The sequence below is a fragment of the Bacillus rossius genome, chromosome 2 (assembly GCF_032445375.1).
Source record: "Bacillus rossius redtenbacheri isolate Brsri chromosome 2, Brsri_v3, whole genome shotgun sequence".
Classification (NCBI taxonomy): domain Eukaryota; kingdom Metazoa; phylum Arthropoda; class Insecta; order Phasmatodea; family Bacillidae; genus Bacillus; species Bacillus rossius.
Window position 1 is genome coordinate 82,875,400 of NC_086331.1, and position 21,853 is coordinate 82,897,252.

General features: G+C 36.6%; 1 protein-coding gene across 10 annotated transcripts in view; it reads right to left on the minus strand.

The window, feature by feature from the left end:
* LOC134529413 (TBC1 domain family member 4) overlaps positions 1-21,853 on the minus strand; it is a 353,166-nt gene that overhangs the window by 11,242 nt on the left and 320,071 nt on the right. For 9 of the 10 annotated variants that reach the window (XM_063363455.1, XM_063363457.1, XM_063363459.1 and 6 more), the window contains 2 exons: positions 10,317-10,486; positions 2,317-2,463 (listed from right to left, as the gene is read on the minus strand). In XM_063363455.1, coding sequence (XP_063219525.1) covers positions 2,317-2,463; positions 10,317-10,486 — 317 coding nt within the window. Of the gene's footprint in view, positions 1-2,316; positions 2,464-10,316; positions 10,487-21,853 lie in introns of those variants that run through there. The other variant, XM_063363464.1, reaches the window with a different exon arrangement.

Sequence of the window (21,853 nt, forward strand, 5' to 3'; positions counted from 1 at the left end):
TGATGTACAGAAAAAAACACAATGAGTTTTCCACGTAAATGTGAGCTGATGTTATGTTAATAAATCCGCCACTACGACCTTGAAACATCCTCTATCCTTACACACCTGTCTTTTTTCTTTACCAGCCTCTCAGCCATTGGGTAGGACATGGTAAAAATGACATACTGAGTCACAACACAACCAAGTAGTAACATAGTGTAGAACCTTTAAAACAACCTACTGATTTTTTGAGAATTGTGGATTTTTAGGCCTCCTACTTACATGAGTTTAGTTAAAAATTATAGCACCTAATAAAGTTTTATTAAGTCTGAGACCTAACAAGGTAGTACTTCTTACAGGTACACCCAAAAAAAACAAAGTTTAATTTTTTAACTTTAAAATCAATGTCAACAGTCTACAAAATATTGAACTTTCAATAAAAATGTACATGTGTGTCTCTATGTATGTTAAGAATCTGTGATAAAAACTATCCTTTGGATAAGCAACTTTTATTAAATGACACTGCAACAGTTAAAGTACCAACTTATGAAATTAAAAAAAATGCATAGGGGAAAGGCGTACAATAGGTGGGTAAAATGGCACACTCGCTTTTCTCCGAAACAAAAGACAACTTTTTCCGAAAATGGCGTGTAGATGACAGTTTAGTTATTTGTCGCAACCTGTCGCGTCACCAGTGGCGTCCGTTCAGCCACGTGAGGTGGACACTTGTTCGTTTGATTTTCACAGTCACGAGTTTTACTCAGATAGATTTTGTGTCTCTGTAAAAGTAACTATTTTTCCACTTTCGTTTGTTTTTATTGACATGAGTTCATTGCAAACTTACTAAATAACTCCGAAAATGTGTTGAAATCTCAAAATTCATATTATATTTTTTGTTATTATTTTCTAATGTTTAGGGTTATAAGGCGGACAAAATGGCATACCTCTTGTTCGGGTAAAATGGCATAGTATGTCATTTGACCCACCTATTTTTTTCTTTATCCAGATAATAGAACAACATGCCTCACAATTATTCTAGAAAGACAGACCGACAGGGTTGGGATAAATACTCCATGGAAAAGGCTATTGAAGCTGTGAAAAATAAGATGGGCTCGTTGATGGCTTCCAAAGTGTATTAAGTCCCACAATCGACTCTTAGAAGACATGCACTGGAACGAAATAAAGTTTTAGCTCCAACAACCAAAGGTATGGGTATCTACCTACTTAATATTTTAAAGACTTTCGTGGCTTGTTAGCATGATAAAAGCGCATTTAATTGTGTACCTTATTTTTTTAGGCATGGGTAGGTACACGAGTGTTTTCACATATGAGATGGAACGAGAGCTGGTTGAACATATTAAGCAACTGGAAACGAGGTTGTTTGGATCTACATGGAAGGACGTTCTTGAATTAGCCTACCAATTTGCAAACATAAATAATATTCCTAATAATTTTAATGAAGAAAAGAAAATGACAGGCAAAGAATGGTTGGCTGGCTTTCAACGCAGACACCCGGACATATGTTTAAGAAAACCAGAAGCTACTTCAGCTGTGAGAGCCCAAGCCTTTAACAAGCTGCAAGTAGCACTGTTTTTTAACACCTACCAAGACATAATTCAGAGCAATCACATTTCTCCGCATAGGCTGTACAACGTCGATGAGTCTGCTTTATCAACACTTCAGAGACCCTAAAAAGTGTTTGCTACTACTGGGCGTAAGCAGGTTGGGACTTTAACTAATGCTGAAAAGGGATCTCATGTGACATTGTTTGTTGTATGAGTACAAATGGCCATTTTATCCCGCCGTGCTTAATTTATCCAAGAAAAATATTAAACTGAGGTTGATAGATGAAGCTCCAACTGGTAGTTTGGGCATTGCACAGGAATCAGGTTGGATGACAATAGCTGTTTTTCTAAATGGTTGGTGCACATTCAGTTGCATGAGCAGATGTGCCAAAAGAGACGAAGATATTTTATTTATGAACTCTTGCATAGCAAAATAATTTCACACTGATTTCCAGTACAAATATGGTATGCCATTTTGTAAGCACCATGTATGTCATTTTACCCGCCTAGGGTTAACAAAATGTTTTTTATACAAGTTTTTAAAAATCATTCATAATTATTTCGCTATTTATATAAGTTGATTGATCTCTATAATTTTAATTAAGTATGAACCAAAGAATATAAAGCCGCATAAAGTGTTCAAGATTAATAGTAAATAAACATTTGATGACTGATTTTACAACTAGTATGTCATTTTGTACATCCTTCACCTAAATTTTTTTTAACTTCTCTTACTCTTGATAGTTCCTATTTTACAAAACTCAAGGTATACCTGAAGTTGATGTGTCAATGCTTGATTTTCATCTTGTAATTGTTTTAATACTTCTGCTTCTACTCGTGAATTATTGATCTCTTCTTGGAGAACTTGGTATTCCACTTCATACTCATGCAATTTTGTCTTGATATCCATACTGAAAACCTGCAAAATAAATAATGTTGTTTCACATTTATCATTAAATTAAAATAAAAAAAACTGGTAACATTCTCCTTTACACTGACATCGTCCGGGGCTACGCCCAGCTCGATATGCCATCACACCCCGCCACTCCACTCCTTCCCTGGCGTTTGAATCTCCCGCCGACATGTGTGTGTGTGCGTGTGAGGGCGCCGCGAACCACAGGAAGAGGTCGCAGTAGAATCAGTGCTTCGTGCCCTTAAATTATTAGTGATTGGATGTTTGTAATTCGCTTTTCTTTTTAACCCCTGTTATTTTTATAATACTTGTCATTCCAATAATTAACGTAAATTTTAAGTGTCTTGATGAAATATCCTGCAGGCCGCCAGAGACGTAGACTTGCCGAGGCCATAATGCAAAACTGATCTTCACCTTTTATTTAGAACTGCATAATAAATTTCTAATGTAATTCTTATATTTTATAATTCTATGTAAGAGATTAAAGAATAGCTTTTAGGGTTTTCTTGAGTAAGCCTCGGCGCAATCCGGCCCGAATAACGGTACCATCCGTTTTGGCGCGCTGCGTCATTGTCTAGCCACCCCGACGGCCATTGCTCCCCCCAGTCGATCTCTAGCGCTCACCGAGGTAGGAAGCACGCCGCACTCCGGGGACTTCAACTTTGATATTCAACTGATCCGGTAATTCTGTCGACTCGTAAGTACTCTAAAACGCTTTCGTGCATCCCCGGGGCCTACCTCGGGGGCCGACTGTTTGATTAATATCTGTTAACTCCGGTAACGGGACTTGAAACTTTCGCGAACAATCTAGCACGGCCACGGGGTGGCCGGCCTCACCTAAGCCTATTGCGCCGTAAGGCTTTTGACTGTTAAACGATGAGATTAGGAGTATGTAAAGAGTTATCGTGCCTATGTGTATGCAAGGCTAATAAAAACCCGGACACGTATCTTGTGTTGTGATTGACCACGTGTGTGTTGCCCGAGTACCTAGGGGCATGTGGGACGCCCTAAGAGCCCACGGTAGGGATTAAAGCGTGCCCGACGCTGAGAGCGGGCTGTAGGTCTGGTTATTGCATAGGCAGTATTCGGGGGAAACGAGTCACGTCTCCACACGGGCGACGTCACGCCCTGGGATAGGAGTCTTGCCGGGTCCACGTGCCCCTACACGTGGTGGCACCCATTAAATTACAGCCTAACATCTTAACAACAACCCCCGGCCACGTCAACACACATACATACAAACATAGACATAGAATAAGTAAAGAACACAAAACCTACATTAAGTGTGGGGGTTCCTATTGTGGAATTTTTATTTATGTATTTTTTCTATTAATTTTAAAGGAGCACCTGAGGAACTGATTTCATATTTGACTATTGTAAAAAAGACAAAAACAAATTTTTGAAAGTTAAAAATAAAATAAAATGATAAATCTGTGAGACTTTGGTTGGTAATCTAGAATATAAATGGGCATCAACAACTACTTTTTACCTATCTATGATTCAGGAAAATCTGTGTGCAATAAGCTTTTTACCACACAGTAATTATTTGCATGCAAAATTTAACAAAAAAGTTTGCCTTGTGGGAACTTGCTCCATTAAGCCTTTGCAAGAGTTTTTATACATTTTTTTATTCCAAAATTTTTTTAACCTTAGTTTAAGAAGTCTCTTATGAAGTGACTTTCTTTTAACTTTCTGATGCATGTAATCCTCTATGTTATTGCTTCAAAAATATTATAATACATTTACAATTTAATTTCATTTTTCACAAGAAAACATCTTGCAAAGCTTCCAATCTCAGGTTGTACATATACAGGATGAGATAGGGCACAGTAGGTACACTGAAAAGTTAGTTAAACAAATGCATTATCATAATATTGTTTGCAAAAAATGTACTTGTCCCAAACATTGTTTGCACTAAAGGCATTTACCCCAAACTTTGTTTCCAATAAACGCTTTTACTTTAAACATTTTTTTGCCTTAAAGGTGTATACCCTAAATGCCATTTGCTTTAGTGTGTACTCTACATTTAGGAAAAATGCCATTAGGGCAAACAGTATTTAGCGAAACACACTCCTGTGAGAATATTAAAATTTTTTAATATCAAAAAAAATAGTTTATTATTCATATTCGATTAGATTTTGAATACTAACACTTCGAAAAAACGAATATCAGTCGTTTACGAATACCGCTATGCGGGATTTCAAAAGTCTGGAAAATTTTTGGGATCACAGACGATTTTCTCGTAGGGCAGTGACAAAATTTCCATAGGATATTCATAATGTTTTAGGGTTATTTACGTGGTTTTTTTTTGCTACATCTGGCTATGTAATTTTTGAGAAGACTAATATATAATATAGTAAAGCCGTATTTAACACAGTAATACGAAACCATTACACCCACGTTATCAGCTGAAGTATTTTATGGAGAAGAGAGTCCAGCAGGTCGATAAAAATAGATCAGAACTGACAGCATACTGATCAGGATAAACACGTGTCCGTAAAAATTAAAACACTGTGCAGGTCTTAAAGTTGACAGTTTTCAGATCAGAGGGTAGAAACATGGCATGCCAGCTTTGTGATTTGTTTTGTTCAGAAAGGGGCGGCGAGGAGAAAAAACTTGCATAGACCTTGTGGAAAAAATCTGGCTGCATACTCACAGCAAAGACTCCTAAAGCCTAACAACCTACGACAATATTTTTCAAGAGGATAAGAGCCCTTTCACACAGGCAACTGAGTTGGCGGCTATCGGTCACTCACAATTTGCTGAGACCTGACAACTGCAGTTGCCGCACCGGAAACTTTTCAACGATAGTTGCCCGATTGCTGAGGAGATCCCACTTGATATTATCCTGTGTTCAACTGTTTGCTGAAGTGAGCACATCACCCTTGCGCTATGGACGTCGGGGAAATTTTGATTGCATTTATAGTGGGGTAATGTGATCATAGGAAGAAAAAGAAATCGAGAAAAAGGATGTTATGGACGCATCCTATCAATGCTGCCAGACTGACGGAAGGAGCTTTCTCTAACTTATTTCCTCAACTTTTAATTGGTGATAAAAAATTTTGTAACTACTTTAGAATTTAACTAGCAGCATTCAAAGAACTGTGTCAGATTTCGAAGAGTGATGCTGAAGTAGAAGATACCAATATGCGTCGATGTACACCTGTTCAGGAACAAGTTGCAGTCACAATCAGGTATTGATTGAATTAGTGTTATGGCACTATAAAATGACTAGACAAATGTGCAAGATTTTGTGGTTTTTTTTTTGCAACTTCACAGTTGCTAGTGCAAAGGCTTTTCCATTTTTTTTATGGTTCCTTGTCTAAAAACAAAAAGAAAATTATGAATCTGTAAGGGGGAAAATAAGATTCAAAAACTGTGATCCATATTTCAATTGTTTAATAAACAACTAGTAAAACTTTTAAAACACTTCCTTTAAAGTATAACCTAAATACTACTTATAATAATAATAAAAATATAAATCTAGACGTACATTTTTAAATTTAGCTTATAATTTAGTAGGTACTTATCACCTATGCCAACAACTTTTTTTAAATTTGCAGATATCTGGCAAACAGGATGCACCTTAACTGATTTGCACTACTCCTATTGGATTGGGATATTGACATTCAGCCAAATTATTCAAGGTATTTGCAAGAAGATTTGGTCATTTTGAAAGAAGTTTGCATGCCAGCTCTTACCACAGACAAGTGGAATGAAATTAAAGACAGCTTTCAGACAGTGCAGACTTTCCCAATTGCTTGGGAGCAATAGATGGCAAACATAAAAGAATAAGCCTGAGCACAGTGGTTTTTTGTACTATAATTATAAAAAAAAAATTTTAATGGTATTGCTCGCTGTGTGTGACAGTAGATACAATTTTACATACATTGTCATAGGATTATGTTGAAGAAATGCAGACTAGCATTATTTTCAAATTATACTCTAAATAGTGCATTGAAATAGAATTAAATCTATCTTCCTGAACCCTCTTATCTTGGCAGTGCTTCGGGGATGAAAGCTCCTTTTGGTTTTGTAGGCGATGAAGCTTTTCGACTGTCTAAGCATATAATGTGTTCTTATGGGGGGAAAAAAAATCTGACAGTGAAGAAAAGGGTTTTCAAGAGCATGAAGGTACGTAGAGTGCACATTTGGAATTTTTTCTAACAAATGGAGAATTTCCCATAGACCCTTAAATGTAAATACTATATTTCCATTGACATTATCACAGCTTGCGGAAAACTGCACAATTTTGTCCGCGCCAGGGATGGATATGTCTACGGAGACACTATTACATGTGATATGCTTGATTTAGATACACACAACACAGTTAATGTTGGACAGCAGCCAAAACAAATTCACAAAATATTTGCAGACTTTTGTTTTTTTGGCGAGGGAAATCTCAAATGGCAGTTTAATAGAATTTAGATATTCATGGATATGTCATCAGAAATTTTCAGCATTGACAAATATATTTTGTTCTTCAAATGATCATGGTTTCATAAAATTTATTTATAATCATGTATAATTTATTTCTATATAATAAATAAATATATAGCATTAGGTACTTACTTTTAGTTTCTTTAGATTCGGACGATAAATCCTCAAACCCTTCCACAATTTTACTACAAATTTCGTACCACATATTTCTTTTCACAAGTTGATTAGCATAATCAACGTTAGACACTTCCCACAGGGCTGGCCACTCATGAACCAACTCAATCAATATCTTGGTATAAAACGCAGCACATATGTTTTGCAGTGCCAAATTAGGAAAGTTTATGAGACACAGTTGCCGTGTGGAAGCTCTCACTTAACTGAACGTAACAAGTGGTTGACGGCGGTGGCGGTCGATTTCGGGGCGACTCACGGGGATAGCAACTGCGAGCAACTATTGCTCGAGAGTTGCCCAACAGTTGACGAGACAGTTGCCTGTGTGAACGCTCGCAGGAAATCCCTATCAAGACAATGATTCAGCAGTTGACAGCGACTCAGCCGCCACTCAGTTGCCGGCAATCGAGTTTCCCATGTGAAAGGGCTTTAATACACAGTTAACGACGACCTGATACAGGCCCACACTCACACTCCTAGCGTAGTGACAGCTCTGGCAATTATCTTGCCACGCGTGGCCCAAAAAAAAAGTCACACTGCGGGGGGGGGGGGGGGGGGGGGGGGGGAGGAGGAAACCTTACTGGACAGGAAAAGAGAGGGGCAATCTAAGCAGCTACCGTGTTCCTGCACTTTAGTTTAAACAAACCAAAAAACATAATCATTAAATGCTGATATATGTTACTATAAATAATAATTCTTTTAACATAGTGAAAAATTCAAACAAACAAGTTTTAAATTTTTTTAGCCCTACATCATATTTAACTACAGATCAAAACTGCTCACTGTAAATTATTTTTAACCCACCATATTGAAGTTTCTTCACACATATTGCAATTGCCTTACATATTTGCTTTGCACTGTTTATTAAAATTTTTTTTTGCAGGTACTATTTTGATTACCATGAAAATATTATTTACTTATATTTTCCTTTCAAAATTGTAATATTTCAATAACATTTTACCTACAGCAATTATTGTAGCTGACTTAACATAACCAACCTTTCAGTTTAGTATTATTTATATAATTTACCAGAACCCACTACACTACACATTTAATTTTTCTTTAAATATTTATATGTTACATATGAAAAAAAATTTACTGGAATTCTAATTCTTACTATTCGAATTTGACATTTGATTCAAACTAAAAAACTGATATTCGCACAGGCCTAATGATGACTCATCTTGAGTTACACACATGTTTTGAAAATGCCACCACCACATTTGTCATTCAATGTTTTTGAAGCTGCAAATGAAATAAAACTGACATCGTCCGGGCCTGCGGGGCCTTTTAAGTCCGATATGCCACCGCCCAAACGCCACCCTGGGAAAGAGTCTCACATAGGTCCGTGCACGTGGCACGGTGGCGCTCATAAAACCTGAGCACGCATTAAAATTCAGTTATAAAATATCAGAGACTACGGCCCCCGTATCAAAACATTTTGCACGGCTTCTTGGGAAAAAACTGACACCTACTGCCTTGGTGGGGATGGGGTACAAGGGTGATGGAATAACTGGGGATGACTGAGGTAGGTGGGATTACCCGGAAAGGGCGCCAGCTTGAGGGTTGGAGGAGCCGCGCGTTAGCCTGGGAGATGGCAATGGTGTTCAGGGTTGTAACTTTACCAGTGGCAGTGACTGAGGTTGAAGGGTCATTGCCTGGCGAGGATACACTGGGTGTAGACCCCGAAAATGTTGCTAACTCCGCAGCACAAACAAACCTTGAACAAAGCTATATGCAGCTAACACGGTTGAAAGTCGCGTACACACTGTCACTCCAGCCGAGGTGGCCACTAGGGGAAGGAAGTTAACGGCAGAATCGACCATCGACCTTTCAGCCCCACGAATGTTCGTTAACCTATTGTCGTGGTAGTGTATAATAAATAATGACTTTAGTAAACTGAGGGAACACCTAAGATTGGCATCAACCTTACACTTTGATAAGTTACTATAAATATGGTAGATGTAATATTGGTATGATGAAAGTGAGTTTTTCTGTGATTAAAGATGCAAAATTTATCATGAAAATGTCACAAGTTATTACTTTACCGACAATTTCAGTAACAAAATTATACAGAGAAACTTGCATTTATCATAAAAAGAGGTAAACCCTCTTGTTGAAAGAAAGAAAAAATAACTTGGGTATGAGTAGACATGGTATACATGATCTATTTGGTCTACAGTTACATTTAAGTTATGTAAGGTTGTATTAATGGAGTGTGAGATATGTGACTATACCTACAGCTACTTTTCAGTCACATCATCCATATATCCAAACTAACCAGCACTGTTTATCACCACTCCTTACAGTGATTCACACATCATAATCGCAATTGCGAAATAATTTGTGTTTTGATTTCTCTGCGTAAATGTTTATGTACCGTTCTGTGGGCAAACATCCAGGTTACGAGATGCACCGAAACATGATGGACACACTTGGTAGGCTACTATGGACTACAATGATAGACTGCTTTTCAACTCCGAGACATGTAAAAAATTCACACCAAGATAGATCTGGCTCAGGTTTCTGTGCACTATTCATTACTAAATCATTAACCTTCAGAAATTATCAACCTGGCAAACCTTTTTTTCAACCATTACATTCAAAACCTGCTTGTCACCTTGTGAATCGCTTCACCCTCACAAATCTTATGTCCAAAATGAGGCAGATATGACAATGCAGAACACAAAAGAAACACATACAAAACAATAAGTCCGCTGGAACTATGATGAATGTCCATACAAAACATCATGGTAAGTAATAATATAATAATAAACATAATTGAAACACATGATAACAACTTTAACATCATGAATATAATAAGTTAAGTGTTCTCTTCAGACATTATAGTTACTGTCTGATCAGGAAAAGAGGTAAGAAATTCAAACAACAAAAACTATATGTAAGTATCAAAAATTAATTAGTGTTTTTGGCAATTACTATTCTTGATTTTTTAGTAACTAAATGTAACATGCCTTAAGAATAAAAACATATGCCTGGACCAAGGCCAGATGGTGCAACAAAAAAATGTTGGCATTGCATTCTAGAAGGCCTAGGTTGGCATACCAGTCCATCCATTCCGATTTCGTTTTCCCATGGTTTTTTCAAAATCACTCTACGCAAATGCTGAAATGGTTCCTTACAATATGCCAAGGCTGATACCTTCCACAATTTCACTGACTAGTACAGTGTTCATTAATTTCTATGTATCTTGTTCACACGTAAAACCCAAACAAATTAAGATTTACCTGTTTCATTACTTTGTCCAAAATATTTTTGTCAACATTTGGTAATGTGACTTTAAGGTAATGCATAATTCCTTCAAAACTTTCACATTCCATAAGCCCTGCTTTATGTTCTCCTAGGAGAGCTACAGCAACACGAAATATCACTTCATGGCTCTCCACAAAGAGCAAATCTGAAAATTAAAATGTTTAATCATTAAACACGTGAACCCAAGCATACATTCAGATACAGTACTACAACAGTGATGTAGGCCCTCAAATGTTAAGCCTGCTTATAACAATACATACATCTCATATAAAATTAATTCACAGATTCTCACACAAAGTACAATGCATAAACAAAATTTTCTTTTCAACATTAGAAGTTAGTGTTTTCTGTATATTAACTATACAACTTTAGGTATTACAATAAATTTTCTAAGTTAGGTGCAACGGTAAATTTTCTGTCAGGTGTAAGAGTAAAATTCCTGTTTAGGTAATACAGAAAATTCCAAGGCAGGTTTTGTGATCGTTGAAGTAATAAAAACAAGGTTAAAGATTGGTTGGGTTAGGTCAACTACATTAAAAGTACCTTGAAATTATGCAAAAAAATTCAATAAATTACATAAAGTTTTGAAAATTAAAATAAAGTGCATGCAGTCGAATATTTGCAGCATACTTTAAAGAAAAAGGTAAACTGACAAAATATTACATCTTTAAATCATCTATATTTTGAACGGTTTCTAGACTTGTTATTTACTAAGAATTGTAATAAATAACATTTTAATAGTATGTAGTATGTACTTGTAATCAATTATAAAAGTACTAAAGTATTTGTAACTGATTTTTTAAAATCAATATTGTTGACAACATAGCACATATAAGGAAGAGTAACTATGCAAAGGAATCTGTCATGCTTATGGTAAGGAATCCTCCCAAAAAATTTCCAAGGGTGGTTACGAGAAAACAGGAAAAAATGAAGTAAGGATGAATTGACTGGGACTCAAACCCAGTCCTCCAGACTAAGAGTCCAATGCTTAACTGTTGTGCCACTTCGCTCGGTGCTTGTAACCAAGTCCAAAAGTCATCCGGCACTTTTACCAACATTGGAATATATTATAAAAAAAGTAAATACACCTATCCCTCACTTAGCACGTCTTCAGATTGCACGGAATCATTTAGCACAATGTGAATTTTACTGCCCCAATCTTGAATAGCACATCTGTAAATTTCAGTTAGCACAAAATCACAGCAGGCAAAAAAAAAAAAAAAAAAAAAATTGAGCACGACGCCACGAAGTCTGTTTCAACTTCTGTAAACAACAGATGTGCTGTGGGATACAGATAGACAAACAAGGGGGAAGAGATGCGTGTGCAGGTCTGTCTACGCTATCGGCTGTTGTACAAACATCAGCTATGGCCTATGGCAAGTTAAATTGCGGCTATGGAGTGTAAAGGACCAAATGTTTTACGTCTGCGCGTATGCCACCGTGCCGTACCGTTGTCACCTGGCCACAAACTCATTCTAGCCAGTGGCAGGGAATTCACTCACACAAGAGCAACGTCTGCCCATTCAGCTTCCGGTAACTGTACTATGCCCGGCAGATATCTTGGCGTCTGAGCTCCCTAGTCCTGTCTGGTGGGGAGGGGAGGGCAAAGAGGAAGCGATACCCTATTGTCAAGGTCAGCGGCCAGGTTTGTACTAGCAGAACAGATTACATTCGGCGCGTGACTTCCTACACTACGTAAGTCTGTATCCACGTCCGTGGGGGCGCCAGGGCGGTAAGGCCTTTTGGCTCAGAGCACTGGGTTACCAAACCAAAAATGAGAAATCCTATGAATTGTACTTGTATTACATAAGTGTAACATTGTGTAAATTGCAGTGGTTGTGCTCAAATATTTGTACTCATCTGTCAGGAAAAGTAACAAACTATTATCTAAACCTGCAACGTTTTACTTTGTCCCATTAAATATACTTACGGTGTCTTCTAATTATTATGATAACCAAAATTAATTGAAATGTTGTTAACTCAGTAACTAGCGAAAACCAGACAATTTATTTTGGAAAACTAGGTCACTTGGTATGTAAAATAAATTTAAAACTATGCTTCTCAATTCATTGTGTTCTCAAAGTTAATTAAAACAAAAGTCTTACAAGAAAAATCAAACGACCAAAACATTACGCAATTGTAGCTCTCTGTGCGAAAGCTATCTCACAGTTGATGACGCAGGAGCCAGTCTAGCCCTTATCGTTCTCCGGTTTCCGTACCTAAAACGTTCAATTTAGCGCAGGATGTACATTTAAGTAAACATGGAGTTTGTTATGTTATACTTGCTGTTTTAACTTCATGTCAGTCGTTTAGGAAACACCTGACTACCAACGTTTATGGCATTTAAAAAATGCTTGTGTATGTGTGGCTTTATATTTTAATGCACCTATAATCGATTATTTATTATAAATGTAAATACAATTTGCATTGTACTTCCACTTTAGAATGCATATTATAACCTTCAAAACCTCATATATATATTTATGATTTGTTTAATGTAAGTATGAAGTTCTCTTTCCATGATAATTGATTGTATTAGGTGACGAAAAACAAAATTAAGTTAAAATTAATTACTATTATTACTACTCTTATTACTTTCTCTAGGTACTCCCGTTTTCCCCGTTCTGTCATTTCGTTAACACTTCATACTCATCATTTCTCCACAATAGGCTATCAAGACCTTACTTGTTAATAGCTGCCCAACTCACACACACCCTAACTGCCCAAATATTTTACTCCACTATACACTACGTAACAGTAACGTAGTAAACATATATTTCCATTGTTTATTAAATACTTAAAATATCTGTTTTTTCCTGGCGTAGTCTGTGGGTCATGTGGTTGTTCTTTGCTGACTTTATGAATCCTGACTATGGACCGTTCACTCGCACCCGTGTACTTCGCTGCTCTTGCCGTCTGTCTCTGTAAAGGCTCGAGCAGACATTTATTTTTCGCTTCTTCATCACAAAACTGCATCACAGTTTTTATTATTTCCCGCTCTCCGCTATGTATCACTTTACCGCGCCTCTGCGAGCTGCCACCTTCGCCTTTCATTTTCGGGTATACACAGAAGGGCGATATTTTCCTAACAGGCACTACACGGCTCTCGGCTACGTGTCGCCTGCTTACCCCCTCTTCTTTCTCCGGTCCCGCTGGTCCCGCTGTCCCCGCACCCCCGCGCTGAGACACGCCAAGATAACTGCCGGTAACTGTACGTGCTTGATCATTCATAATGCATAGTGTTCAAGTATTTGAGACAAAACTAGAAGTATTATGGCGCGCAGATTATCATCAAGGCCACGCTTATGTTGGTCAAACTTTAGTTTTAAGCAAGTCAACTGTGCGCACAATCGTATGAAATAAGGACTCTTACCAAACGTTTATATAGGTCTGATGCTGTTGGTTGTACTAGCGGGAATATATTTGACATTAGATACCGGAACAGAAATGAACAGATGATTCACGTGGAAAAGGTTGTTAAATTAATGTTGCAATGAAAAAAAATAATATTTGGCTGGACAGGATTGGTGTGAACCAGGTGGTGATACGCGAATAAGCACTTTAATTTTTGAAAAATTAAAATGTATTTATCCGGACAGTAATATCGGTTTCACTGTCAGTAAAGGATGGTTTGGAAAGGTATGCGACGTGAGTTGAAGGTCACGCCCGGGCGGGCAAGTCAGCCAGCAGACTGACGATAAAGTACATAACCACGTATCTACCGTTACGTGGTGTCGTATTTGTCATACAAAGGGTGATGGGAGGCATATAAAGATAAATAAAGATAAATGGTGTGACATATTTATAGTTGAGTGTTACCGTATTTACTCGTGTATAGCGCGCCCTCGTGTATAGCGCGCACCACGATTTTTGCAACTAATTCCAAAGAAAAAAAATTGAAATTTTTTTTTCCCATAAATAAATTTTACTAACATTTTGTGGTACCTGATTATTTAAATTGATGTGTGGTGATGCGTCAGGAAAATACATAAACTCTGCTGTGTAAACGGAAGATAATGAAGCGCTATATCGTCACAACTGGTACGTGGAAGGAAGAAAGGGAGGGAGGCGTGCCGCGCTACGTTGCTAAGCTGGCGCGGAGAACTAGATGACTCACCGGTCGCTGCTGGGACGAGGAATGGAGGAAGCGAAGAAGCTGGCCGGGGGGGGGGGGGGGGGGGGGAGGGAACTGGTGACAACATTCTCTCTTTCTCTGTCTCTCTTTTTACTAGCTTCTGAGCTGGCTTTCTGTAAAGGGGGGAGGTCTAAAAATAAACAAGAGACCATGATGTGCGAGCTTGCGCGCGCGTGTGCGTGTGCGTGTGTGTGTGTGTGTGTGTGAAACAGAGGCCTTGTTGCTTGTGCGTATGTGTGGGGGCTGGCCAGAAACGTCACCCGTCACCCGGCAGTTAACGACTTCCACTCCTCCCCGCCTCCCACCATCAAACTTTTTTTTCCGTGTATAGCGCGCATCCTTATTTTTTTCCTTTACTTGAGGGGAAAAAAGGGCGCGCTATACACGAGTATATACGGTATTCAACACATTTATGTTACGTAACGTAAATTTTCCTACACAATTTTGGAACACATTAAATAAATTAGCATTGCTATTTATGGAAACTAATGCTTCAGAATATGCGATTTCGAATAACACGAGCATTTTTAGGAACAAATTAGTCTTGCTAAGTGAGGGATAGGTGTACAGTAAAACCCTGTTAACAAATTTCTCATAGTACTTAGAAATTTAAACTTCTCGACAAGGCAAACTTATTAAAAAAACGGTACATATTTCTGCATTTATTGGCCAAGAGCTAATTTATTTACTTATGCAGGAAAACGTCTTAACTGCATGGTAAAAAATAACAGTCATATGTCAAAATAAACTGAAAATTGGCTTGTTTGTTTCATAAATGCTTGCTTATCACTACTCTATGGTCACCCGGCTTGAATATAGGCTAGCGGATAAGATTTCACAAGGCAGTGTGCACCGGGCAGCGGTGCAGGGAAAACAGCTTCCCTAAGGCCCAGCCTGAAATTCATGTGATAAAAAATATTATAAGTGCTGATTTGGAAAGAGAAATCCACTAATTAAACTATATTCTGAATAAAATTGCTTGTCTAAGTACGAAAAAAATACGTGCAGGGATATTTTCCTCAGGAATAACTGAAAACACTCGGAGAATAGTAGCAGAAGTCTCACCAGGAATAACCAGGGCCACACGGAGAAAACCAACCAAAGTCTTGCTAGGAATGACCATAAGATCTTGGAGAAACCAACAAAATATTGACAGAATAATCAGAGCACTAGGTGGGAGGACTAGCCATAGGTTCAGTATTCATGTAAATAAAACATGAGCGCACTGTTTTCCCAGTAAACATAGAAAAAATATTTTTGTAAATTTTGAATGCAAACAACAAATGCAATGTGTAATTTTGTTGAAGTCAAAAAACCGTAATTTTTTTCTACTATAAACGAAGTGATAATGTAATCAATGCTATGGTATTATAGATTTATGATAATATTTGGAACTGGTTTTGTTAACAATTGGTAAAGTGTTTGTGTACATTTCTTTTGTTGGCTTCTTGTTTATGTGCATTAAGATAATGTCACCAATTATGATCATAACTTTAATTGAAAAGGAAGATTATAATTTTTATAAATATATTTAGAAATTAATTTGCAACATAATGATAACAACGAACCTAATTTCTAGTGAAATCATGGAAATATTTCAAGAATTTTTTGTGTTATCGACAATTTTAATGTGAATACCTTAATGGTTGACTGAAGCCGACTAAAGGGCTCAAAGGGATTTTAGTAGAACATCCCTCCCTTTAATAGCTTAGGAGCAAAGTACGTTATTCAGAATTTTTATGAGTAATGTAATATTTTTTTTTTGTATTGTTGATATGAATGATTTAAGTATTAATATGGTCTTTACATTCTAATATTTGATTATGTCTTGTCTTGTATATACTTACCAGTAAAATAATTTAATTATTTTACTGTGATTTTTCCAGTTGAAAGAATTTTATTCAGAAATATCTGCATATTGTGAACTACTTCATTGAGAGGTTGTTTGGTATTGTCAAAAGCAAAGCATAAGTTTTGTTTGAAATATTTCATAGGTTTGTTGCATATGGTACACAGGCAATAAGATTACTTAATTTTAGTGCTGATACATTTAATACAAAATAATGAATAATAAAATAAAAGATAATTACATGGTTGTTTTGAGCAGCTGGGCATTTCATTAATTATGATTTTTAAGGAATGCTAATCTGCCACAGTGAAGTTTTCATGAAAAATTATAATTGCTACTAGTATACTAGAGGCAAGGCCAGCAGCCCAGCAAACCAACCAGTTGGCCCGTTAGTCCACTTCATCCTTATGCAAGTCACTGTAATTTGTAACTAACTGTTTTGTCGGTGGCCACGATTTTAACTCTACGTTTAGTCTCTTAATTCCGCATACACATATTAAAATTATTGAGATTTTGATGGGTCATGTAATCAATAGTGTGGTAACTATAATCGCACTCAGCACGCAAACTAATTATGTTTTTGTAATCTCTTGAGACACTGTATATTAATTGCGTGATAGTCATTCTTTATATATGTATATGTATATTGCATTGTGAACCGAAGCATGATGCTGCACTTATTGGAATTAAAATGAAAGCATGTTCAATTCCTGCATTTTGACATAATAACTTTGACATCCTGACACGTGTTCCTCACCACAGCTTGAGAGAGCAGGTTTGGGACTATACTGGAGGTTCTGCCTATTTCTAATTACTTAAAGACGCCACCAGAGGGGCAGGGGTTTAGGCTGCTGCGAGGGTACCCCCCATGAGTACACCCACTTCTGCTTGAAATTTTGTTTTTAACCACAGCAGACCACCGCAACGCAGCATGAGCGATTATAGGGTGGTGTAACCTAACCCAGTTTGCTGCATACAACCAAGCGCCTGCAGTTGTCAAAGTGGGCGACCAATTCTGCGTCGTATAGTTACTGTAAAGTGCATGTTTCATGGTCCATGGCTAGTTTCGTTTCATGCCTTTTCACTAGGACCACTTAAAAATAGTCACCACAACAGCGTTCAGAGAGTTGAAAACAAATTTAAACTTTAACTCTCTCAATATTTAGTCAAGTAAGTGAGTTAGTACCTGTGCACTAGTTGCCAAACCAAATGGTATGACTTTATACTGGTAGAGATTCCATGGTACACAAAAGGCAGTGATGTGTTTTGATGCTTGAGTGAGTAGAACTGGTGTTGTTGAGTGTTGTTGAGTGGGCCAAACCAAGGTAAAAAAAGGTAAAATATTTAACTTTGCCCAAACAATGGAAGGCTGAATTAAGGTCTGGGAGTGGCACTAACTTTAACTCAATGTGTCGGTTGGTTTTTCTATAGTCGACCATAAGTCGTTGGGCCTTTCCTTTAAGAACTAAAAATGCAGGTGAACTGAAAGCGGAGGTGGAGGGTTCAAAGACGTCATTGTCTAACCAACTTTGTATATTTTTGGCATAATTTCAATTTTAGGGCCTATCAATTGGTATGCGTGACCTTTTACTAGGATTGGGTACAAATTTTGTATGTCATATTCAATTAAATGAGTGTAACTCAGTTTTTTTTGTTAAAATATTGGAAAATTCGTTACAAAGTTTTTTTATTGCAAGTTGTATTTCTTGGCTGAGATGGCCCAAAAGTACAATATTTTCATCTTCAGCACTTGTTACCAGTGCAGTGGCCTTACCCAGAGATAATGATTTTGGCACCACTAAGAGGATGAAACTTGCCTATTAAATTTAAATTTAAAACCTCCTGCCTGGTCAATTACTAAGCCGGTAATGATATCTGAGCCAAAAATAAGGTCCGTCGCTAAGTCATTACATACCAAAAATGGAAAAGTTCATGAAAATAAATCAATTTTGATCTTGATTATTGCAGCAGTGTTATTATTTAAAGGTTGCTTGGAAGCTGTGAAACATTTTAAATTTGTTAATTCAATTTTCCTAATTAGCATCCGAGACTGTGGTTGGTGTGCGATGGACGAGTGAGTGGTGCAAGGCAGTGCGTTCAGACAGAGGTGAGCGATAAGAGACGAGCAGTCATGAAAGCCACTGTCGAGGCAACTCAAGTGGGGCGAGTAAATTGTGGACCTGCTGTAAAATGTGTTGTTAGTATTTCATAAATTATTACATTAGTTTCTTATGTTTTCACACTGGTTGTTAATTTAAAATATTATTTATATTATAATTTCTCTCAATGTAAATTTATAGGATACTTTCCACCATTTTTTGTTCTGCAGCAAACAGGTTCCATTTCATTTTTTTTTGTTCATACATAGAAAAGGTTCACTTAATGGTCCAGGTTGCACTGGTAGTATTTGCTGTCAAAGAAATGATACCTTATATTAAATTTAGCATAAAATAAGTGTGGTTTAATTTTAAACATTTTATTTTTTAATTGACTCAATGGTATTTGTAGTATTATAGGCCTACTCACAATCCCCATATCTACACAGTAAGATATATAAAATACTACTTTGGCAGGAGCTTCACCAGCCATTTATATATTGATATATGCTGTGCATTAAGTACATATGGTGGGTCCTTACACTTCATACTATGAGTGTGAATTAGGTTGGATATCGCAGGCAAAATACAATGTAAGTAAAAACCCTTTTAACCTGGGAAGCATTTCTTTATGCAAAAAATGTATATCTCTCTCCACTATGATGAATTATGTGTAAAAATCAGAAAAAAAATTTGAGTCCACACCACTGCCTTGCAAATGTTTAGTTGTCCCGAGATCTGATAATAAATAATAGGTGCTATTGTTATCTATCACAAGCATTCCATCCTCGTTTATACTCAGTGACTTTTTTTTACTTTGCATGAATCACAGATAGATGATATTTCTGAAACACTTTGGCAAAGTTTATTTATGGAAGGTAAAAATTTTACCTCAATGACCATATCTTCGCCAACAATATTGTCGGGACTTGCTCCAAGGTAAGAGTAATCTGATGGAAGAAGAGACAAACCAAATGGTGTAACTGAGAGGTTAAAACTGCGTTCAAAAGATTTAATGGTCTGTGGTTCATATACTCTCCCATACTTCACTCTTTAGTGTTCAGTTTTGACATTATGTGTCATTTCCCAATCACACTTTCATGAACATCAAATCTGTAAGTCAGTCAAGTCTCACCTCTTGCCATTCAATATTGTTATGATGGTCTACTGTTTTTCTCTCTAATGTAAAGGATAATTCCAATGTACCAGATTCCATGTCTATTGTATTTAAAATGTTTTTTTTACCGCAGCCTCTATTTCTTCTTGTCCAATATATGGCTGAGCTGCCTGAGAACCATAATCCACATCTGGTCCATCTGAACTGCATTATCGCTTCTTTGGAGGCTCAGGAAATAAGCTAAGATGACATCTTTCCTCGTAACACTTCTTTCAGCAGCTCAAACTTTCTTTGAAACATAACCTGGGCTACGATAAAGAAGTTTCTAGAAGGGTGAAATGTGACAGAATGGACCTTTGTTGTGAGACAAACCCACAGTTAAACAACATCAAGTGTAGCGTACCTTTTTACTGACATCAGTTTGTTTACCACCGGAAAACATAGCCACAGGCTCATGAAATGCTCAGCTTGATTTGTGGTATGATTCTCTACTAGTTTGTCAGCTTTTTGAACGAGAGGATCAAGTGCTTTTAAAAGGCAAGTCCATAAAGAAATTGGGAAAAGTAATGCTACTAATTTTCTTTTCGGTCCATTTTTTGTTTACAATAAGATTCACACCATTTATCATGAATTCCAAAGATGTGGTAAGGTCCATTGCACAGATCAATATGCAGAGCTTCACTATTCCAGTCACTGAAGTCAGAACTTCTAATCGCTCACCTAGCTGCTTTTATAAAGTATGGTATCATTTCAGAGAGCACTTTTTGTGCTCAAATAGAATGGATTGTGTCCTTGAAGTCGAACATGCTTAGTAACATATTAAAAGTTTCCCTCAATAGACCTTGTACGTCACTAAGAAAACATGCAGATTGCTTTTTGCAATGCTCCACACAAATGCACATGTTGTGAATGCAATTATTACAACTCACTATCAGTGAACCAATTAAAGTTATTTAGAAACACTATTCTACAAGATAATATTGAAAAAGTTTAAAAAATGTTATGTTCATTTGACAATATAAATCAACAAATTTAGGTTTTTTTTTTTTTTTCATATTTACAGAAAGCAATATACAAATTCCATAAACACGAACAACCCGACACAAAAATCACTAAACTTAAAATTTTTGATATTCCTTGAACTTAAAGGTGGCATATCGTAAAGAGTCTAGCATAATCAATAGTATCGATAGAGTGGTCTGAACATAGCAGCATGTACTGCAGTTGTTCCGGATTGGGGTGACATATGCTCACAAGAAAACCATGTTATTAAAATTATGGAAAATTTGCCCAAATCTGAATATTGGTGCATACGCGGAGACGACCAAAAGTTTACCATCGTACACCTTGTGTGTCAAACAGATAACATACTGATACTTCCTAAATGATAGCTTTTTGCAGTTCCTCACAAAATGCATTCTGTAAAAGAAATAACTACGGTTAATTGCCAGCAAACCAACCACAATGATCAACCAACAATATGCGTAAAATAAGATTTTTTTCTTTTCAAATTTACGGGAATCTAAATACAAATTACATACGTGTGTAGAAGTAATTTGCACACATGCAGTCATATATTTCTTTAGCTTTATAATGGTGTATTTGTAAAGAGTCTAAAATAATGCATTGCATTGCTAGAGCAGTCAGAGTGTCACAGTGTGTACTTACTGTATTGGGAGCCATGCTACAGTCGCCTGGGTTGGGGCATTTTAATCCCAGAGAACAAAGACCTAACTAAATAGGTCAATTATTCCTAGTAAATTGCTTCAATTAAGTATTATAAGCAGATGCAATAGCAAGTTTCATTTTTATCCCATTTCACCAGAATAACGGTATTTCCTTATATAGTAATTGGCCCTAAGAGACCACATAGCCTGGGTAAATTACTAATTGACAAAGATACTAAAGTGATAATATGAGTCAGTAACTTTCAAATTATATTTGTTGATTATAATTAGTATTAATTTGAGTAGTTATATCTTTATATTTTAGTTTGAATCATTAATATTTTTTCTTGATAACTTGTATACTGAAAACATGTTCTCATATATCATGCTTCATCCCCAATTAGATCTCACATGTTTGATCCTTAGTGTATGGCTTTTAACCTCATAAGTAATTCCATTTTCTCATTTCAAACAGATACTAGTCAAATTAAAAATAAAAACATACATTGTGCTTTATGAGAAGGAAAGCCAATCTAAGTTTCTTATGGATATTCAAATATATAATAATTACTATACTTGGTTTTTAAGGTGTTCCTTTTGGCAAATTCAAAAAAAAAAAAAAATTCATTGCAATTTTATGAAGATAAA